This window comes from Poecilia reticulata, chromosome 1, assembly GCF_904066995.2.
Source record: "Poecilia reticulata chromosome 1, P_reticulata-male-v2, whole genome shotgun sequence".
Taxonomy (NCBI): domain Eukaryota; kingdom Metazoa; phylum Chordata; class Actinopteri; order Cyprinodontiformes; family Poeciliidae; genus Poecilia; species Poecilia reticulata.
Window position 1 is genome coordinate 19,101,152 of NC_088830.1, and position 20,100 is coordinate 19,121,251.

General features: G+C 36.9%; 1 protein-coding gene across 1 annotated transcript in view; it reads left to right on the forward strand.

The window, feature by feature from the left end:
- Positions 1-20,012, forward strand: part of tacr3a (tachykinin receptor 3a) — a 30,319-nt gene extending 10,307 nt beyond the window's left edge. The window contains exons 4-5 of the mRNA XM_008413860.3: positions 19,096-19,292; positions 19,659-20,012. Of these exons, the coding sequence (XP_008412082.1) occupies positions 19,096-19,292; positions 19,659-19,983 (522 nt within the window). The 3' untranslated portion in view covers positions 19,984-20,012. The remainder of the gene's footprint in view (positions 1-19,095; positions 19,293-19,658) is intronic.
- Positions 20,013-20,100: the final 88 nt, after the last annotated feature.

The window sequence follows — 20,100 nt, forward strand, 5'->3', positions numbered from 1 at the left end:
GACGTGTGTGCTGCTCCTTGTGGAAAGGGTTTTGATTTAAATCCATTTTGTGTCGGCAGTATGTGCCAAGTATAGGTAGATTTATAGGTTGGTACTCAGGCTCTGAACAGAAGAGCTTTAAGAAAGAAGAAAACAACAGCAGGCAATGCTGTCAAGTGTCAACAAATTAGGCATGTATTATTTTCTGGACTTACAGTGACGTAAATTAGCTTGTAAAGAAAAATAAAATGTAATGACTGCTAAAGGCAATTTGTTTTCACACAATATAGTTAAGCAGTCAAAATGATTCATATTCTAGGTAACTGGTGATCTGTGTACTGTCTCATGGTTCAGATTCCTTCACTGATCACTGGTTTTTTTCTAATTAACTCCGTGCTATTTTGCTGATTTGTTTTTAATTATTGTGTCTCATTTATTGGAGAACAGAACATGCATTGAAGAACATTAATCAAACTGTATTTTTCAAAGCCATTTTAAAAAACATAGAACACAAGGTTAACATCCTCCTCCACTGTTAGGCTGATATTAGACAAAAGAAAAAACCTGCATCTCTCAAAAGATAAAATAATGTAAAAGAAATGTCAATTTTGCAAACAATAATTTCAGCTTTTCTTTGAATTTTATTGCATTTGGCATGTCAAAAGATATTTTTTGTTGTATCTCACTATTGATAATTAATTCAAATAATCTTAATTAGCATTATAACAACCAGACCTTTTTTTAAAGTGATATCTGACCAACATTTTGCCTGTTTTACTAGAATCTTGAAACGTTGGGAGGCCCTCTTGTCATTACCGTAACCCTCAGCTTGGTTTACTGAACCTCTATTAATGTCTGTACTTCTGTTGTTCCACTCTGAAATTTTACCTTCAGTCAGAAGAAATCATGTAAAATAAAAAAATAAAAATAACAGACACAAAAATTCGTAATGAAATTTTGAAGGGGTCTGTAGCATTGGGTGTATGTACAAGTAAGGCTTTTACTTTATAGAGTATGTTTTAGTCTTACTTTTAAATCCCAGTAAGGGTGTCTTTTGAGGACAATTTTAGCTGCAGTAGCTACCTCATATGACAATTTTCTCAGTTTATATTAAGTGTAGAATGTAGAAGTTAGGCTTTAATTATTTATTTTTTTTAAATCATAAGCTTCATTTTAAAAAGTAAGCGTAATTGCACCTGTAACACTGGTTGATTTCCAGCAGCAGTGTTAAGCCCAACGCTGCAATGATTTACTGTGTGAAAAATGAAGGCTTTTATTTTGCTGAGTATGTTTAGGTCTTATTTTGCATTCTAAGGACTGGTTTAACTCCTATAGTAATATAGAGTGTATTTTATCATCAATGTGCTATTTACATCTTTGAAGCTGTAAGCTTCCATGTATAAAATGTAATTTATAAACTATATTTGAAAGTCCCAATGCCTGAAACTGTGGAGCTCTTTTTAGAAACTGCACACATTACATATTCATTACCAGAAAAGTGCATAGCTTAGATTTTAAATAACACTGGTATGCTTCCATAAAAAACTTAACTTGTAAGTTCAGTTTTCCAGTATAGGTGTGAGCTCTCTGGTAACTTAAGATAAAATGAAATCCATCCATCCATCCATCCATTTTCTTCCGCTTATCCGGGGTCGGGTCGCGGGGGCAGCAGCTTCAGAAGGGAGGCCCAGACTTCCCTCTCCCCAAAATGAAATCCTCTATCTGAAATGCACCTTAAAATTGTTGGAGTGTGTTAATCCTTTGCTGTTATATTATTCTTCCTGAAGAGAGCCAGCACTCTGTTGCTATAGTGCTCTGCTCTTTCTGCAAATGCTTACGTGTGTTTGTGTATCAACAACAGGCACAGCTTACCTGTTCCACAGAATCTGCCAGCTCTAAGTTCCTAAAAGGGTCCAAATAAAACTGGACACAGTATTTTAAAATTATTCAAACTGTGGGCTACCACTGTCCCTGGTCCTTAATCATGGAAACTGTCATAGCTGCAATCAATTTAAAGTTAAAGATAGGTCTAGAAGAACCTATCTTTCCATCACTGCGAAGCTCACCTGGCTTCATAGGGAGAATGTCACAGAAATACATAATACAGGGTTTCTGAATGTATTGATGTCTGCGCAGTCAGAAAGGATCACGCCAGCTGTGTGAGAGTGTGAAGCGGGGAGACTGAGTGAAAGAGACAAATCACTGCAGAGGACACACTGGGAGCTGAACTAAGACACAAGCAGATCCTCAAACCAAAGAGAAAAGTCTAGCATAAATATGGAGGCAGAAAATCGAAATACACATAAGAAGGAGCAAAAGAAATATACAAGTAAACACAATGCAAAGAACTGAATATGGTAAACTACCATTATGACTATCTCAATATGAAAATATAGCAGGAATAAATAACGATAACGAAAATTAAAATTAAAATCCAAACCCGAGGATCATCACAGTATAATGTTAAAAAAAAAACTACCACTAAAACAAGGCCCTGTGTGAAAAATGTCAAACTGTAATATTTCTTCAACTTGGCAGTAGTTCGAAAGAAATTGTTAGAATTTTCTCAGCTATGACTGCTGGAAAACAAAAAGCCCTTTGCAAAGATGCTTAATAGAATCGTTTGTTTTGTGTAACACGCTGGACTGTTTGGCATTTCATTGTTTCACCATCTAAAAAATATACATTTGGTATAAGGTTGCAGAGGCCTAGTTTGTCTGCTGGGTGTTCTTGTTTAACGACCTCTCAGTGTTATATTTGGTCTCTAAGGTTCGTATATTCCTACTGTACAATTTGAGATTTGCTAAGGATTCATCACTGCAAACAAGAGGCGAGAGAGCTTCACAATCACAGCCTGATAGTAATGGAAAAAGCAGCCTGATGAAATCAGGTCAGCCGTCACTGACTTTGTGGAATAGTATTGATCAGCTTTTATTTCTCTGTTTAATGCTTCTTTCAGGCATTTTGTAACGTTTTCTATGAATGTATTGTGATAATAATGATCTGTCCCACAGAAAGTCTGTTTCACAAATACATTTTCGTGATGAATAAGGGATTGTGGGGCTTCTTGTTTGGAAAGAGATCAGGTTAGGCAGATATATTTTCTGTTTGTGGCACAGTTGCTCTGAAGCTCGGCACTACACAGACACAGCAGTGCTTTGGGCCAAGTACCAACATCATTATCCTAACTAGTACACAGGGAAAACGCTAAAGATTAGTTCAGACAGCAACATTTTGTGTGTTGAAAAGTTGGAAGTTTGCTAATGGGTAGTGCAATCACATTTGTTTCATCTGAATTATCTGCAATAAGTTTCTTTTCTGATTAACTCAGTGGCAAATAGTCATTTGATATAATTTCTGCAAAATTCCATATAAAAAAAATCCCCATTTCATTCTTCCTTTAAAGTCTTTCAATGCCATTGCAGATTTTCTGTGAAAATCCATTTAGATTTTTTTTATTATTATTATTTGCTGTGTAACCAGATCAGTTATTATATTAGCACAGTGATGTGTAACATTGTGAGTTTGTTATTAGAATAAATCTTGGAAGGCCAGGGTCTTGCAAGATTTATTTGTTCCCCTGCTTCAACGTACCCGATTTGAATCAACGGAACTTGTTGAAATGCTGAGAAGAAAATTGAGCCATCAATAAACTGGAACACATCCAAGGAGGCTGGCTGGTAAGCAAGGCTGCTGAAGAAGTTTGCATTTAAATAACCGTCCATGGCTCCTGGTATGGGAGGAGATGGGTGAGAGGCTGTTAAATTCAGCTGCAATCAGTTGCACATGCAAACTTTTTAGATTACGTTCAACACTCGCACTTACTGCATGTTTTACGCTCTTGCAAAATTAGCACTTTTTATTAGGAATCAGACCCAAAGAGATTATGGTTCCTTATCTTGCAGACCAGAAGAACTGAGGTTGTCTTTCATTGTGGATTGTGGCTGGATGATATCTTGGTTCAGGGGTGCCAGTGGGTTTTTGTCTGGTTTTCTGGAGTTGTGTCTGCCCTGTTGCTAAGCTTCATTCCACCTGAGTTGTCCTAAATCTAAAGAGAAAGTTTTGAATCTAAGTAAACTTGCTTAGCTCTCTTAGACACTTCTCTCTGCCCTGATGTACTTTAAGGCTTGCCTCAGTGGGAACACACCGTTAAGCAGATCAACACCCAACCTGCGGATGCCATTACACCTTTGTTGACATATATTTTTAACTTTTATAAAATAGTACATTGACTTCATCAGTGACTATGAGTGATAATTAGAGGCCATTAAATAGAAAAGGAAGGATACCTGTAGTATTGACAAAAGAAAGAAGTAATATTAGGCAAATATTACCAAATAAGTGCCAGAATTTGTTCGCTTTCCTCAATGCTGACAAATTCCACTTGCTTGGATTCATTTATTTTTCCATGAAGCAAAAGAAGCGTTCATCCTTTGTTATTTATTCTCACTGATGTTGAATAAAAGAAAATCACTTTTGATTTAATCCACTCTGCCACTATCACTACGCCACAGGTGCTCTATTTTAAGCTCATGCCTGGGGCTCTGCAATGGAAATGTCATTTTAAGAAGGAGTCCTAATGAACCGTCTTAAAACAGCTCTTTGAGGTGTTCTGCGTTTGAGCTTTTACTGCAGACATCTCTGATTGCCCATTGCTTTCTTGATTAACTTTTCCTATGTTTGAGGGTGGAATAGATTTTTTTTTCTCATAAGAATTAAAATGCTAAGCCATTGTGTGTGCCTCTACCAAAGCAGCACCGACTGTAATGGTAAATTTCTTACTGACAGGTGTTAGTACATGTCTGTGATGAAGCACAGAACTGTATGAGTGACCTGTGGCTAAGGTTTCTTTTTTTATTCTCTCTACAGGGAGATTGATCTAAGTACACTGATGTGACAATATTATGAACTGCCATGGTTACATAACCAGCTGTTCTCCGGACCAGAAATTACAGGTGGTGAAAATAAAATAAGCCGTATTTTAAACTTCAAGCACAACAGATTTTAGCAACAATGGTTGGATTTTTTTTACTCTCAAATAAATCTGTCACTACATCATGCAGCGGTTTGCACATGTGATTGGTGCACCATGAAGCGAAAGTATTTGAAGGAATAGCCGCATCCGTGTGCTGTAGTTAACGCTGATGTTTGCACAAATGCCTGGGATTTGGGTGATCTGAAAATTGTAGGCAGACTAACGGGGTGGAGAGAGCGAACAGCCAGGCAGAATGGCTGCAGTGGCAGCGGTCCTGAACCCGAGAGATAAGAGTTCATTTTCACGCAAAAAAAAGCACAAAAATGTTCACTGCACAGTTGAGCTCAACTGAGTCCAGTGTGATGCCCAACAGAGTTTAACAACAATTTGGAGAGGAGAGGCGAGAAATCCAAGGCAGATATCCTGCAGGGGCCGGGTTGATTGATAACCGCTGCTGCAGTATCTAAATACCACACCCCCACGACATCCCTGAGGAGCACAGCGGTGGACAGACAGACGGCACAGGGGGAAGGAAAGCAGAAAGGAAAGAAATTAGGAACCCTGGAAATAAACTGCTGTGACTGTGATAGTATATCTTCCTCAACATGGTGAAAGGCTCAGTTCTGTGTAGTTCAGCTGAAGCAGCTTCAGAGAGCATGGAAGACATTCTAACCATATATCTAAATTCCTTCTTTTGTGTGTGTGTTTTTGTTTTTTTGATTTTGTATAGGTAAACAACGTATGTAAGCAAAAGACAAACAAACAAAAAAAACGATGATGACTGACTATCACAATTCACTCATAAATCACTTAAAACGAACTCTAAACTTTACCAGTGGGAGAGTCCGGAGATGAAATAAGATTTAATAAAACTACCAGAACTCCAGGGTATCACAGTATTTGCACCCAGATCTAAAATATGATTTTATTGATTTCTTTAATGAGAGAAGCAACAAATAATTTAACTGCTGCAAAAACGATACGATGATTAATGTACAATTTGAAATGTAATCAATGAAACATTAATCAACAATCCGATGTGTAATGATGGCACTTGACAAAATGTAATTCTTCAATTGTTGACTCTACTACTTTGTATTTTTGTGTTTTTATGATATGAAGCACTTTGAAATGGCTTGTTTCTGAAAGGGGCTATACAGATACAATGTATTAACATTCAGAAATGTTAATTCTGTAAACATGCAAGGTGTTTGGTTTATTTTGGTGAGCCCCTTCACTATTTACATAGTTTATCTGACATTTTGTCAAGTAGACATTGTTTTCACAGAAAAAATATGTGATGTAAAAATTTTTGCCATTTTGAAACTTTTGAACACTTTCACATGACCGACTCCTGGTGAGGGGCTTGTTGCTTCACCCAAAAGTAATTTTATACCATAGAAACAAACCATGTATTTTAAATATTTTGCCTTGCGACTTTCCTCTCTGTTAAATCTAATTCACTGACAAACTAAAACTAGACTACTGTTAAAAAATGCTTGCCAGAAATAATGGCTCTTCGTCCTCAAAGGTGAAAAAGAGAGGCACTTTCTTGCTCGATATTAACTCGTAGTCCAAAAACCATCCTCAGTAATAATATGGACAATTTTTAAATGCACCACTAAAGTTTACTGACGCTTACAGGTTTTCTACTGACTTATGTTGCTGCTACTTTTCCAGGAAAATATTCCGTATTTCTGTGAAATGAAGCCAAACTTCACTATAACAACAGGACTGACTCCAGTCCAGTTTGATCCACTGAACATATTATAGGCGATCATACAAAAAAAACTAATCGGAAATGCTTTAAAAGTGGCGTTACCAACGCCAATATAGTGAATGTTAAATATATTTAGACTGAGGTGGTCAAGTAAAAAATAAATATATATTTTTTTTGTTTTCTCAAAAATGAAAGCAAATCCTGGTATTATTAAATCAGATGATGTTTCAGTAAACATGATTTATACAGTGCTCCAAATTTTTTGTGCAATGGTAAACTTATTAAATTTACTTGAATTCACATCTCTCTTGTTTTAATCTCTGAGAGTTTACAAAGAAACGTTCCACATGTTCCAAACTAATTGCCAGACCCATTTTGTTTCCAAGTGAACTAATGGGTATTCATTTACTGCATTAATGGAGAAACATCAATCTAGTAATGTGCCAAGTCTCCAGACTATACTCTAACCAAGTACAAAGTTAATTCATTAAAAAACTCATTAGCATGTCAATGACATTATTTTTTGTTTTTTCTAAATTAGAGCTTCAGTAAAATGTTCCTTTATGTTCACAAATTTCGTTCTCACTCCACCTTTCACTTTGCTTCCCTCCTCGCAGCAGTGACACTAAACTAATCTATTGCAGTGGCGAAAATGTCGTTTAAAGCTAAACTCATCCATCTGCAGCATCATTTAGTTGCTGAAGGGAGGCAGATTGATAGAAAAGAGAAGTTGTATGTACATTTATACCTACTAACTGCCTTAGATGATACTGGAGGACTTTGACTGGTTCTGAACACAGGCATGAGTATTTTAATCACTACAAAATAATTTATTACACATTATAAGATTACAGCCACACACTTTAGAGCATTTTGTTGGGTCATTTTATAGGACAGAAATGCACAAAATTCTATGGAAAGGAAACTGGATTTTTCAAAAGAAAAATAATATATAAAGATGTGAATTCAGCTCCCTGAGTCATGACACCTTTTTCTGCTATTATAGCTGGAAGTCTTCTTGGTACGTCTCTACCAGCTTTACACGTCAAGAGACACATTTATTTTGCCCATTCTTTCTGGTAACCTAGCTCCACCTCACTCTAAAGCTTAATAGAAACCCATTATAAAAGTATTTCTACAGATTATCAGGGGCCATTCTGCCAAAAGGAATTGCTTAGATCTAAACCGTATGTTTAGAGTTGCTAGCCTTCAGGAAAGTGACCACCCGCACAGTTTTATTTTTTCTTTCCAATATTTCCCTGTATTTAACTGCCTGCCTCCTCCTATATATTCATCTCTGCTTGCTAAAGAAAGCGTCTCTGTCAGCAGATTCTCCCACTTGAGCCGTGGATTTCTGGAGCTCCTGCAGTCTGCCATTTTATGTCATTTTCTGCTCTCAGGCTGATTCTCAAGTGTCACTGAACTATTTTATGCTATTCCCCCCCTCAAGCTTTGCACAAACAAACAACTCAAGTCCAGCTACTCAGTGTGGACCTTGACATTTAATACAAAAGTTCATACCATAGTCATTTCTACTTGCCTTTCTCATGCAGCAAATCTCAAAAGAAGCCACTTTTAGCTTATAATACAGATCTATTTGAGTTATTTTTAGAAGAGTGACTACATAATGGGACACCTTTTGTCTCAGACTAAAGGGTCAAGATGAAAGTTGCACTGGGGGCTTGGCAGTTGCTTCTAGTAATACCAGGTAAATTGGATTTTTCTATAAATCTGTGAAAACGAAATGTTGCCTTCAATTCAGAAGCATAGACAGAATCATGTTGTTTTTTTCGCAGGTATTTCACCAAACACCATGTCACAGCGTGTCTGCGCTGGACTCCTATACTGAGAAAATTGGCATGAAAAATATATATATTTTAAAAAAAATTACTAGCTTGTAATTCAGTTTTGTTTCTTGTCTGTGCTCAGAGTGAACCTACCAGCTGGTGTTTTGTTGAAAGACTCTATTTCACATTTACATTTAGAAGATATTGCTGTGAGACGCCAGCATGAGTGCAAGCTGTAACCCTCGGCGACAGAGCCTCTCCTAATTTTCAGAAGATTCTGTTTGCAAACAAAAGTGTTCTAGTGTTTTTACTCGTTTAGAATAAGCCTCATTAAGGTGAATCAATTAGAGAGGCTCATTTCCTCGTTACAAAGAACACGCCAATTAAATAAAGAACTGGAGTAAAGATAAACTGATTAAAATAAAATGGTGAATTTCCTTTTCATTGAAAGTAGTGACACCGGTGCATCTGATCTGTGGAAGGGAAGGATAGATGCCAATTGGACTAATAGGATTTTTTTCCCAGATTCAGAGAAAAAACCTGCTCTGAGCTCAGTTATCATTTCTCAGGTTTTCTAGTAATGTGAGAGGTTTACGCTCCTGGACCATTACTGCCATTTGCAAAGATGAAATTTTCTAATTAGCGTAAATAAGTTTGATATTCACAAAAAATGTCTGTTAACTGTGAATGCTTATAATTTAACAGAAGGATTTAAAGAACCTAACACAAAAGACAAGATTGATATTAAAAATCACATCTCCAATCTTTACCCAAGGATACAAAACACTTCATTGCTTTCATTTGCTTTTTCCAGATTCCATTCAGGCTGCAATTTTCTTTTGATTATTGCTTCTGACTTCAATGTATTTCAATATTTACAGAAAGACCTTAAGCCGTATGCAATTTGCTTTCTCCATGAAGTCATGTTGTGCCTTGCTTCATGTTTTCTCATTTTCGCTTGATCCTGAAAACTATGCCATGTTAATATAAATGCAATGTTTTCATGGACAGACTTAATCTCAGGGAGCTGTAACCCTCTCTGAGATTAAGAGAGGGTTAATTGGAAGTTTCTCCTGTTTTGAGAAGTTTCTCCTGTGAGGTAATGCCATTTCAAAATCATTTAGCTTACTTAAGTATTACCAGTATTATTTCTGTTTTCTAAATTCCAAAATAACGAGACACATCTATAAACTGTAAGTCTGCTAAGCCTTTAAACTATTTGGAAAAGCCCAAATGATGATGTCATGGCTTTTTAAGCTTCTAGATGGAGGTACACACAGTGCATGTAGGCAGCACTTCACACCCATCGTTTGAAGAACAGATTTTCAGAAGTGCCTCAATCTTTTTATGGCCTGATGCCTTTAGGGAAGACATATATTTTCTCTACTCTTTGATCACTTCTGCACCTGCTCTGCTGGTTGCTGAAGTGAGGTAAAGCTATCAAAAATAAATGCAAATTGCTCGTATTTGCTGGACTTAATGGGCTTTGCATCCATTTACTTAATGCAATCTGTGTTGTGAATGCAGTGCGTGTGATTATTTTTTTTTAAAAATGGATATACCGCAGCATAAGTTCTCCACCTAAAGTAAGACTTTTCCAACAGAGATATATATGCTTAGAGTTTGCACAACAGCTTGCAGATTTAACTGTAGTTTGTCACTTTGTCTAGACACTTGATTTTGTTTTCTTTCTCTGTAAATAAAGCTCATTGCAAAAATATTATGGATATGCTACTGATCAAACGTGACCTTTGAATAATTGTATATTTAAGTTTATTTTTTACATAATTTTGCCATCAGATGTTTTACAGCACCTCATCCTATGCTTTTTAAAGATACTTTATCTCATCTGAAGTCCCTGGCTGGTTTAGTGGGACAGAGAGGGCGTTTCGGGTTAGTAGCTATTGGGGCATTCACACTTGTTACTGAAGTCACATGTGTCACTGACCCACCTGTGGGTCGTATGGGTCATTGACACCCATGAGTTGTTTACCTATCCAGCCAACATGTGAAATATATTTTGTCACGTTTCAAGGTGTGAGTACTGCTGGGAAAGAGAGGGGAAGCTACATTAAGCATTGAATGGATGTTTCAATCTCCACAAGATTACCAGGCTTTTCCCAATGATAAATGACTCCCTTGCCTGCTCAGTTAAAGCATTAGTCTTTTTTTTTCCTCACATGAAGCAAGGCCTTGCGATAATAATTCTGTTATTCTATGTGCCTCTTCTTTAGCGGTTAAGCATCATCAATCTAAAGGTCAGGGCATTCCTTCCTTTCCGTAGACACCATGAGATAAGTTAGTGAAACGCATGACCTTATGAGGACTTCATGAAGTCTATTATAGGCTAGCCAAAGCCTCCATAAAATATTTCCAACAACAGTACACTGATTTTATTGCCCTTTGGACTATTTGTGACTAATTTGGCGGTATCGTTAGTGTTATTGACGTGACCAGGGCCAAATTCAGGGTTTGGGTCGCTTGTTTTGTAAATCTACACTCCAGTCTGGGAAGCTTCTCCTTTCATCCTTTAAATGTAGAAACAGTTTGTTAATATTACTGTTTGCTAAAGTTGCTGTAACTGTAACACCAGCAGCTAGCAAAGCTCCTGCTTGTATCGAGGCGGTCACTGGTCACACTTGCTGATGGTTTGATTTCTGAGTTGCATCCCATAATTCTCATAAAAACCAAAACACTTTCATTATGTCTAGATATGTACAACCTAGAGTGCAAAAGGATAATAACCTCTTCATTATGACCACGTTTTCTAGCATTGTTTTCTATGAACCCACCACAAAGTTTTAAATTGATACAAACTCATGAACTTGGCTAAACTGTTCAAATTCTAATATTTAGGAGAAGCGGTTGTCTAGAGAGAGCAAAACAATAAATGCATTCACCTAACGGTATGCTTTACAACACAGTAATGAAGGAATTAAGGATATCCCTGTTCATCATTCCTGAGTGTATCTAATTATTAGCTTTTAAATATTAAACTTCATGAATTAGTCTGAGCTGAAGTCTATCAAATGAGATGTGACGGATCCTCAAATACCATCAAAAGAGGTCACTGCCTTTTGTATCAGTATTCAGCGTTGCCATGACATCAATGACTGACAACCTACACCAACATATTGCTTTGACATTTCCTTTTTTTCTTTGTGCAATTTATTGTCACTGGCTTTAGGATTCGTAAAAAAATAAAAACATGAACGCCGTAAAACAATGTTTGACACTGGCCCTCTGGGTTCTCCTCCACAGTATGCAAATTTCTTTTTATTTGTTCGCCACCCATCTCTTATTCTCTGTGCTCTGACTGAACTCATTTCATCTGAATTTCAGGACCAATTTAATCACCAGATCAAGGAGGCACTCTGAAGTGGCACAGAAATATATTCAGAGGATCCTACACTTGCAAAGCAAATCAGTGCATGAAAGTAAAGTGGAAAAAAATTATACATGGTTTTCAAAATCTTTTTACAAGTAAAAATCCAAAGTGTGCGTATAACCACATTTTGCTGAAATTGCAGCACAAGTCTTTTAATGTGTCTCCATCAGCATTTGTAAAACTAGGGATTACATTTTTTGGTGATTATTCTTTGGAAAAGAACTCAAGTTGAGTCACAGTTTACAGGGAATAACTGTGAGCATTAAAATTGCCAAATGTTTTCTATGAGGCCAAGGAAGTTCTTGTTGATTAACATGCTTTGAAATATTCCTTTCCGTCATAGCTTCGGCTTTATGATTAGTGTTATTATCCTGCTGGAAAGTCAACCTCCATCTCGGTCTCAAGCCTGGCAGAGGTTCTCCCACCAACAGTTTTAAATATGAACATGATGCGTTCAAGGTTGTTAGTTATCCATCACACAACTGGTCCTGTCTGACCAAAGCGATGCCTTCGACATTTTGTTGCCACTATTATATAAACAATTTGTGGAATGTGAATCTGTGCAGCTTCTCAAGAGTTGCCATGTGCTTCTTGGCTGCTTCTCTGTAAATAAATATCTGCTTTTGTTGCCTGTCAGTTTAGGTAGATGGCCATATCTTCTTAAGGTTGCAGCTGTGCCACGCTTTTCTCCTTTTTAAAAAGAGAACGTCAAAACATCAATGTTAGGATATTATTTTATGAGCTAATGTAGCTTCAGGCTTCTGCATAACTTTTTTCTCTACTGTCCACTGAGCCATGAAGCTGCTGTGACATGAATATTGTCAACTATTTGTGCCAACAATACTCTGCTAGAACTCTCCATACGTCAGGGGTCTTAAACTCTGATCCTTGTGGACCAGTGACCTGCAAGTGTCAGACGTGGCACTGCTTCAACCGACTTGCATCAAATAATCCAATCTGTATGTGTGTCGATGGTGAGGAGGCAGTTCGGACATTTGATTCGGGATGGGTTGGACTTGAGACACAACACTGGAGTTTGATACCCCGGCCATAAGGAATATTAGAGAATTATTGCAAACTACTTTCAAGAACAAGTCATGGTGACTCATCTATCGGCCACCATCTTAAATTTGAATGTCTAAACCATTAAACAGTTCACATTGAAATAATTGGCCTCCTTGGTAGATATAAGTAGCAAGTTTTTGTTAAGTATATTGTTCACTAGACTGGTATCATATCACACAAAATAGTGTAATTCTCTATCAACATGTGTTGGCAGATTTATTTGACCTTTCTGACCATCTCTCCGTATGTCTAAAATATTTTAAGTACTGTTTGTACTGTAGATATGGAAAAGGTTTTTGCAAACAGCTATGAAAACATAGAAGTCTTTTCCATTTTGAATAGTGGCCAAGAGAAACAGCTCTGTGTCAAATCATAGTTACACTGAAGGGAACAGCATTCTGTGCATGTCTAATTAAAAGTTCCCTAAAAATGCTGATCATCTTGAAAAAAAAAAATATTGTTACATTTATTTTTTAGAATTTGTTAGGGTGCTTTTAGCTGTGATATTGATGATTTTATAGAAGCAAAATAAATCATTTCTAATCTAATTATCTTAAAATATAATAAATGTTCCCAAATAAAATGAGGTGGGTTTTTTGTGTGTGTGTGTGTGTGTGTGAGAGGTAAAGGGTACTATATTTACTTTTAATATCGCCCCCCTTAGGACATATTTCATAATTAGTGAAGCGGCTTCTGCAAGTTAATTAAACTCTCTGATTCTAAATGTAAAGTACCAGTAAAGCTCAGTTTTCAGAAAAGTACTTCTTCATCATCCAGTAACTCCTCCCCTTTCTCATGTGAGCTTGTTTGCCTCTTAAGGACATTAGTATTTCACAGCTGAAGTGACAGCACTACAGTCCTGAACAATCGTTTGTTTTCCCTTGACTGAACAAACCACGTTTCCTGAAGAAAGGCACGTCTTGCCGTGAAATTGAAATGCAGCACTCGATGAAATTTGAAGTGTCTCATAAAATGAAGGCAGAGTTTCATCTAATTTCAGATAACACACATTGTGCTTCTTTGTCTTTGGTAGCTTCATTAATTGGAAAAACTACTTTCTTTGTTGAGAACAATAAAGTAGATGAAATCATTTAAATTTAACTGTGTAATAAAAAATTTATTGAACTGCAACATGTCACTCTATTCAGGAATAAGTAAATTGTGTGTTTTCTGTCTCAACCTTATATGTGACTTGAGGCATTAGATGGAAATCTGATTTTATATCCTTTAAATTGTAGCACTGTAATTCTGAGAGCAAGCTCTACAGGAAATTAAACAGGCCTGAACAAGGCCTTGATCTTATTATAATCTCTGTACTTCCTTTTTAGCTGTACAAACACACAGAAGGAGAATGTTGAATGCTTCAGACAGCTTAGGTCATCGCATGAAGAAAGATGTAAGAAATACAAAAGAAAGAGGAATAAGGTGGTAAAATACTGATCTGATCAATGAGAAGTTGATCTGAAGAGCATCGTGCAGTTTGAGAGGAACTTCAGGACTGCGTAGTTTTTAGACTTATAAGGTTGTGTTCAGAAAAGCAGGAGAAAGTAGTGGAACAAGTCCCATACACGATACATGTGAAATAAATAGAAGCTAAAACACAATTGACTCTGCCAGAGAACAAAACATCAACCAGTCAATCAGATAAATAGAGGTAATGGCAAAATGTGTGTATAAGTAAGTGCCTTGAGTCCTTAAGCATTATATAAATTTAGCTAATGAAAAAAGAATGAACAAACCTAAGCTTTCTCTTCTGCAGGGAGGGATGAACCAACAGGATTCACGTCTTTTTTCTCTTCTGCTCTCTCCATAAAAATGTCATGGTTTTCATCTTACAGGTCGACAGGTGCAATCCTTTGTAAAACCATTCAGATACTTTGAACATTCTCCCAATTTGTCACATTGAAACCACAAATGTAAGTGTATGTTATTGTGATTTTGTGTTAGACCACACAATTGAGGGAAGGTTGTACACATTTTAAAAAGAAAGAAAAAAAATTAAAATCTGACAACCACGACTTAAATCTTATATAAAATTATGTGAATCCATTTCTCTGAATTAGTAAATTATGTGATTCATTTATTCTCGGCATACATCCAGCTCTTCTTTGAAAGGCTTGTTAAAGAACATTGGTGATCAAACGAAATCGTAAATACAAAGATACACAGCAGACAAGTCAGGAGTAAAGTTGTGGATAAGCTTAAAGCACGGAGAAGCTATAAAACAATATCTCAAAGTCCAAACATGTCACAGAGCAGTGTTGAACCATTAGTAAAAAAAAAAAAAAGTTGGGAAGAACTTCAAAACTTTCAAGACATGGCTGTCCACCTCTACTAAAGGCCTGGTGAGGAGAGCTTTGATTTAATAAAAGTCAGAGGTTTCCTATTAAGTTTCATTAAAAGCTGCGTATTCTTTACAGTAACCTTTACATTGTTTGTTGATATCATTTCCTTCCAAAATCAAAACTCTTCTTCTGCTTTTTCTTCTTCTTGTCTAGAAACCTATGCTGAATATAGTTTTTGTCTGTATTTGAGTCTCTAACTCTGACTGACACTCCAGGTTTGTTCAATGCCCCTCAAAATAAACAACTCGCATTGTTTCTGACCATAGTTTATTAAGAACCTTAGTTTCTGTCACATTTCCAAGCCTCCAGAATTCAAACCACTTGTGTGGCAATGACCAAGAGTTGGTTGTAGTGCACACAGTGTTTCTGTTCAGAAAAATACAATGACACTAGTTTACTATGGTAAAAAAGCTTTTGGGATTTACTTGTGTCCTCTGTTTTACATTTGGCTTGTATGCTTACTTCATAAATTATATTTAATCTAAAAACCAAAATACTTTCATTATCTACTGTACAAACTGATGTCTTTAAAAAAATGCAGTTTGGATCTTATCATTTATGTAATTTGTCTTATGAGTTGATCTATGGCTTCTCTGCCTGTTGAGACACATTTAGACATTCTTTGTTTGCTCTGCGGTTAGAGGGAAAAGATTATTTTTATTTAAGCTCAAAGCAAATTGGAATTGCCTTAGATAAACCAAAAAGACAAATAGAGTTTTTATTATTATTATTATTATTATTATTATTATTATTATTATTATTATTATTATTATTGAGAGGAAATAATAAATCCTTGACAGCTGAGTTTATGTTGAAACATGTAAAAGCTCCCTATTTGCATTGAAGGATGTGGTAGAGCACATTCAACTCCACTGTTTGGCTGCACCAGTTCACAGAAAGCAAGGCGGTTTTGTAGCTGACACTTGGTATTTTTAAAAGGCCGACGGCAGATGACCTGAGCGAACTGGAAAAGCATGGATGAGTGCTTCAGATAAACACCATGTTGGGACAGAACATTCTCAGAAATGAGTTGTAGCTAGATTAGCTGGTAAAAGCCAAATAAAGATTAGCTGGTGAAAGTTTTTTGTTATGTATCTATTGCTTTTTTTCACGTTTTGTAAACTGATTATTTGCCAGTATTTTAGTTCACAACACACACAATGCAATGGAACCAATGCTCTTTTCACACTATTAAATGTAATCATCCCAAAAAGCAACATATTTTTTTTGTCAAGCTGTTTTTGTTTGGTAATTCCTACAAACCAAAATGAGGTGATCCAATCCTATGTGGTTACACAGAACAATCTGCCATCATAGTCAGCTGGATGCCAACGGTACTGTTCATTAGACTGCAGCACATGCTGTTTCCTTCTTTACACACCCACTGTGAATGCCTCCGCTACCAGCTTAAAGGTGTTTTTAATGGTAGATCAGCTTCCACCTGTCATTTTACCTCAATACTTCCACACAACACCTTGATGAAAGCATGTCAGACCTTGTGTTGGGGGCAATAAGTAAAAGGGGCCTGAAGTTGGTGCTGTTATTCTGTGGGATTGCCTGAATGCAAAAGCACCACTGGGGACCTCAAATCTATATCCTAGTAAAAACTTTGGGTTTATCAATCAAGTATTCAGGTTCAGACTGAAAACGTTTTGACTTGTCTTTCTCCCGCTGGCAGACTTTTAGATGTTAGGGCATTTTAGTCTGTGATCTGAATCGTAAGCAGAGAAAATTCACATTAGTTTATGTGGCCTACTGGTTTCACACAAGGCTGATCCATTTATTTTGGGTGCCATAACCAAAATCTATCATCTCGGGGGAAATCTTAAAAAGAAATAATTTTCTCATAAGTAAATCTCAAAAGGTGCATAAATATCGGGAATTATAATTTGAGAATAAAATCCATGTCTATTTGAAGTGTGCACACTAATTTTCATCCCAATAGTGACCAAGCTGAAACCTGCAGAAATTCAGATATTAAAATAAAAAACAAAGAAGTACAGACCTAGGAGTACTTTCTGTGGAAAAAAAGTTGAATAAATAAATAACTGCAGTAGCAGGCTTCGTTTAGAGCGTAGCAAATAAGCTCTAAACCAGTTTTCAAGTGTATAGGATGAAAAAGCAAAAGCTTAGTCATGGTAAAACAATAAAGACAGGGCCAAAGGCATTATCCATAGAAGGAGAACATTAAGTGACTGGCATCGTGCCGTGGCTCATCTGAGGGTCATCTCCAGAAAGGTGTCACAAATACACAAAATGTCAGACCTGATGTGGCTTAAGAAAAAACTAAGAATTTACTCTTAACACACTTGGTTTTTCCCAGAAACAGAAACTGGAGCTACACATTCCAAAATGGCACATGTCTGTTAAAATACACAGATGTGTATTTTTGTGAAAGTTCACTGCAAAAAAGGGTGAGCTGTCTGCCTAAAATCGTTGATCCCTTTTCCCATAACGTTGGATTATATTGTCCTGAGTGCTTCTATTTTATTTCAAGACTGTCACAAAAAAACAAAATTAAATACCACTTTATGACTCTCATGGAGCCACACAGTGCAGTTTACAGCATGTCTTGTGTTAAACCATAAACCTTTTTGAAACCTTCACTCAAAACAAAGACCACTGTTTAGATTTCAAGGGAGGCTGCTTTGTCTCTAGTGGTTCCTCTACAAGGATCCCTGCTGAGCACTTCTGAGAACCAGCCTGCGTCACGAGGACCTCATTCCCACGCAGTGCTTAGACAATCCGTCACTGATCTTTACCTCCGGAATGATTTACAATACAGGCAGATTTGTCAAAAAGTAAAAGTAGATCTAATCCTAAATGTTCATAGGCAATAGTGAATGTGAATTAGAATCAAGTAGTGATGGAGATGAGAAGCTGCAAGAGCTCTTGTCAGGAGGATGTCGGCTTGATAAGGATGAGAGAATCCTTAAAATCAGGAGGAGGGCAGTGAGGATAAAAGTAGAGAAACATGCGTCTTTAGCATAGCAAATAGTGGGGGTATAGAACAAATTGTTTATGTTTATATGTTTTTGCACTGCACCTGTGGAGGATCTGAAAATTCAGGACAAATTCCGTGCCAGAAGGTGAATTGTTGCATTTAGCAAGATCAAATTTTATCTGAATCTACCAGGACAGATATTAATTAGTAGTAAGTATTTTGTCCACAGGGGCAACTGATGCTGTCATGTTAACGCACAAGCAGCACTGCAGGAGTGGGTCTGTTTTGCATCTGATTAGTTGTCTAGAAGGACCTGACACATTGTGTACTTAAATAATTAACAGCACTGTCCAAACATTTTCTGTTGTATTTTACTTCAGTACACAAAATGGATTATAATAACATCTGAGGTAAAGGGGAAAGAAAAGCTTAAAAGATGAGTATAGAGCTTGTTGAGTGGCTAAAGCTTCCCATTTTGTAAGTGTCTTCCACCGCTCCCATCAACTGTTAATTGGCACAATGTAGACAATGTCACTAAAGTAAAATTCTGTCAGCATGGGATTTTTGTAATGAGAAATCGATCTCTAAAAAGAGTTTTGTGTTGTGCGAGTCCTTGTCTGACAAACGGGAATGAGGTTCTCATATTTACTGACTGCAGACAATTACCCTGTTATGGCAGGACAAATAAATTATACAAAGATTAAATAAACTCAGCTAAACAAACATAATAATTTACAAAATCTTTTTTTTTTCTGGTTTCTTGCAAACATCCAAGTGATGGCCAAAATGATAAAACTGATGGACTTTGAGAGATGCTCATGAACCATTTTTCATTTGTAACTTTCACAGGCATGCAGAATACTGTCAATGTTGCCCTCTGTTTCTGTTACAGGTGGTAAAGATGATGATCATTGTGGTGGTGACTTTTGCCCTCTGCTGGTTGCCGTATCATCTCTACTTCATTGTGACCGGTCTCAATAAACGTCTGATGAGGTGGAAGTACATCCAGCAGGTTTACCTGTCAGTGCTGTGGCTGGCCATGAGCTCCACCATGTATAATCCTGTTATCTACTGCTGCCTCAACAGCAGGTGGGTTCCCATGAGATTGTTCAAGGTTTACAACTTTAAGCTTCAACTCAGCTTCAACTTTTAACCCTTTATTATTTGGAAAAAACACGTTACATGTTACTATGGTAATATCAGGAACACAAGTTGGGATTTAATTGGACAAAGCAAAGCATAATAGTTAACTGAAAAGTTGAAGTAAAATTATTTTTGCAAAGCACTTTAAAGTCTTACCAAGAAAGCTACATGCCGTCAGTACCAGTAAACAATTTAAGCTTCAATATCATTGAAGAAAAGTCTCAAAAATGCACATCAAACAGATTTTGTTTTGTGCTTCAGCTTCTGCAGCTTCACCTTCTTAAACAGTCCCTTCTCCTGATCTGGTCCCAGGTTTCGAACCGGCTTCAAGAGGGCATTTCGCTGGTGCCCCTTCATCAAGGCATCCAGCTACGACGAGCTGGAATTACGTTCAATACGACTGCACCAAACACGCCAGAGTAGCATGTACACGCTGACGCGGATGGATACCACCATGGTTGTGGTCTACGACCCTGCTGAAGGCAATGGCGGTGCAGGAGGAAGCGAGCACGCCCTGCCTGTCAGGAAGAGAAGTTACGTCACCTCACGCCAGTCGGAGATTATTGCCTCCAGTGGTGCTGGTGCAGGATCACAAAATGGGGTTGCACCGAAAGCCGAAATTGAGGAATTTTCTTGAAGAGCACATTTGCTGAGATCCACATAAAAAAAAAAAAAAAAATATATATATATATATATATATATATATATATATATATATATATATATATATATATATATATATATATATATATAT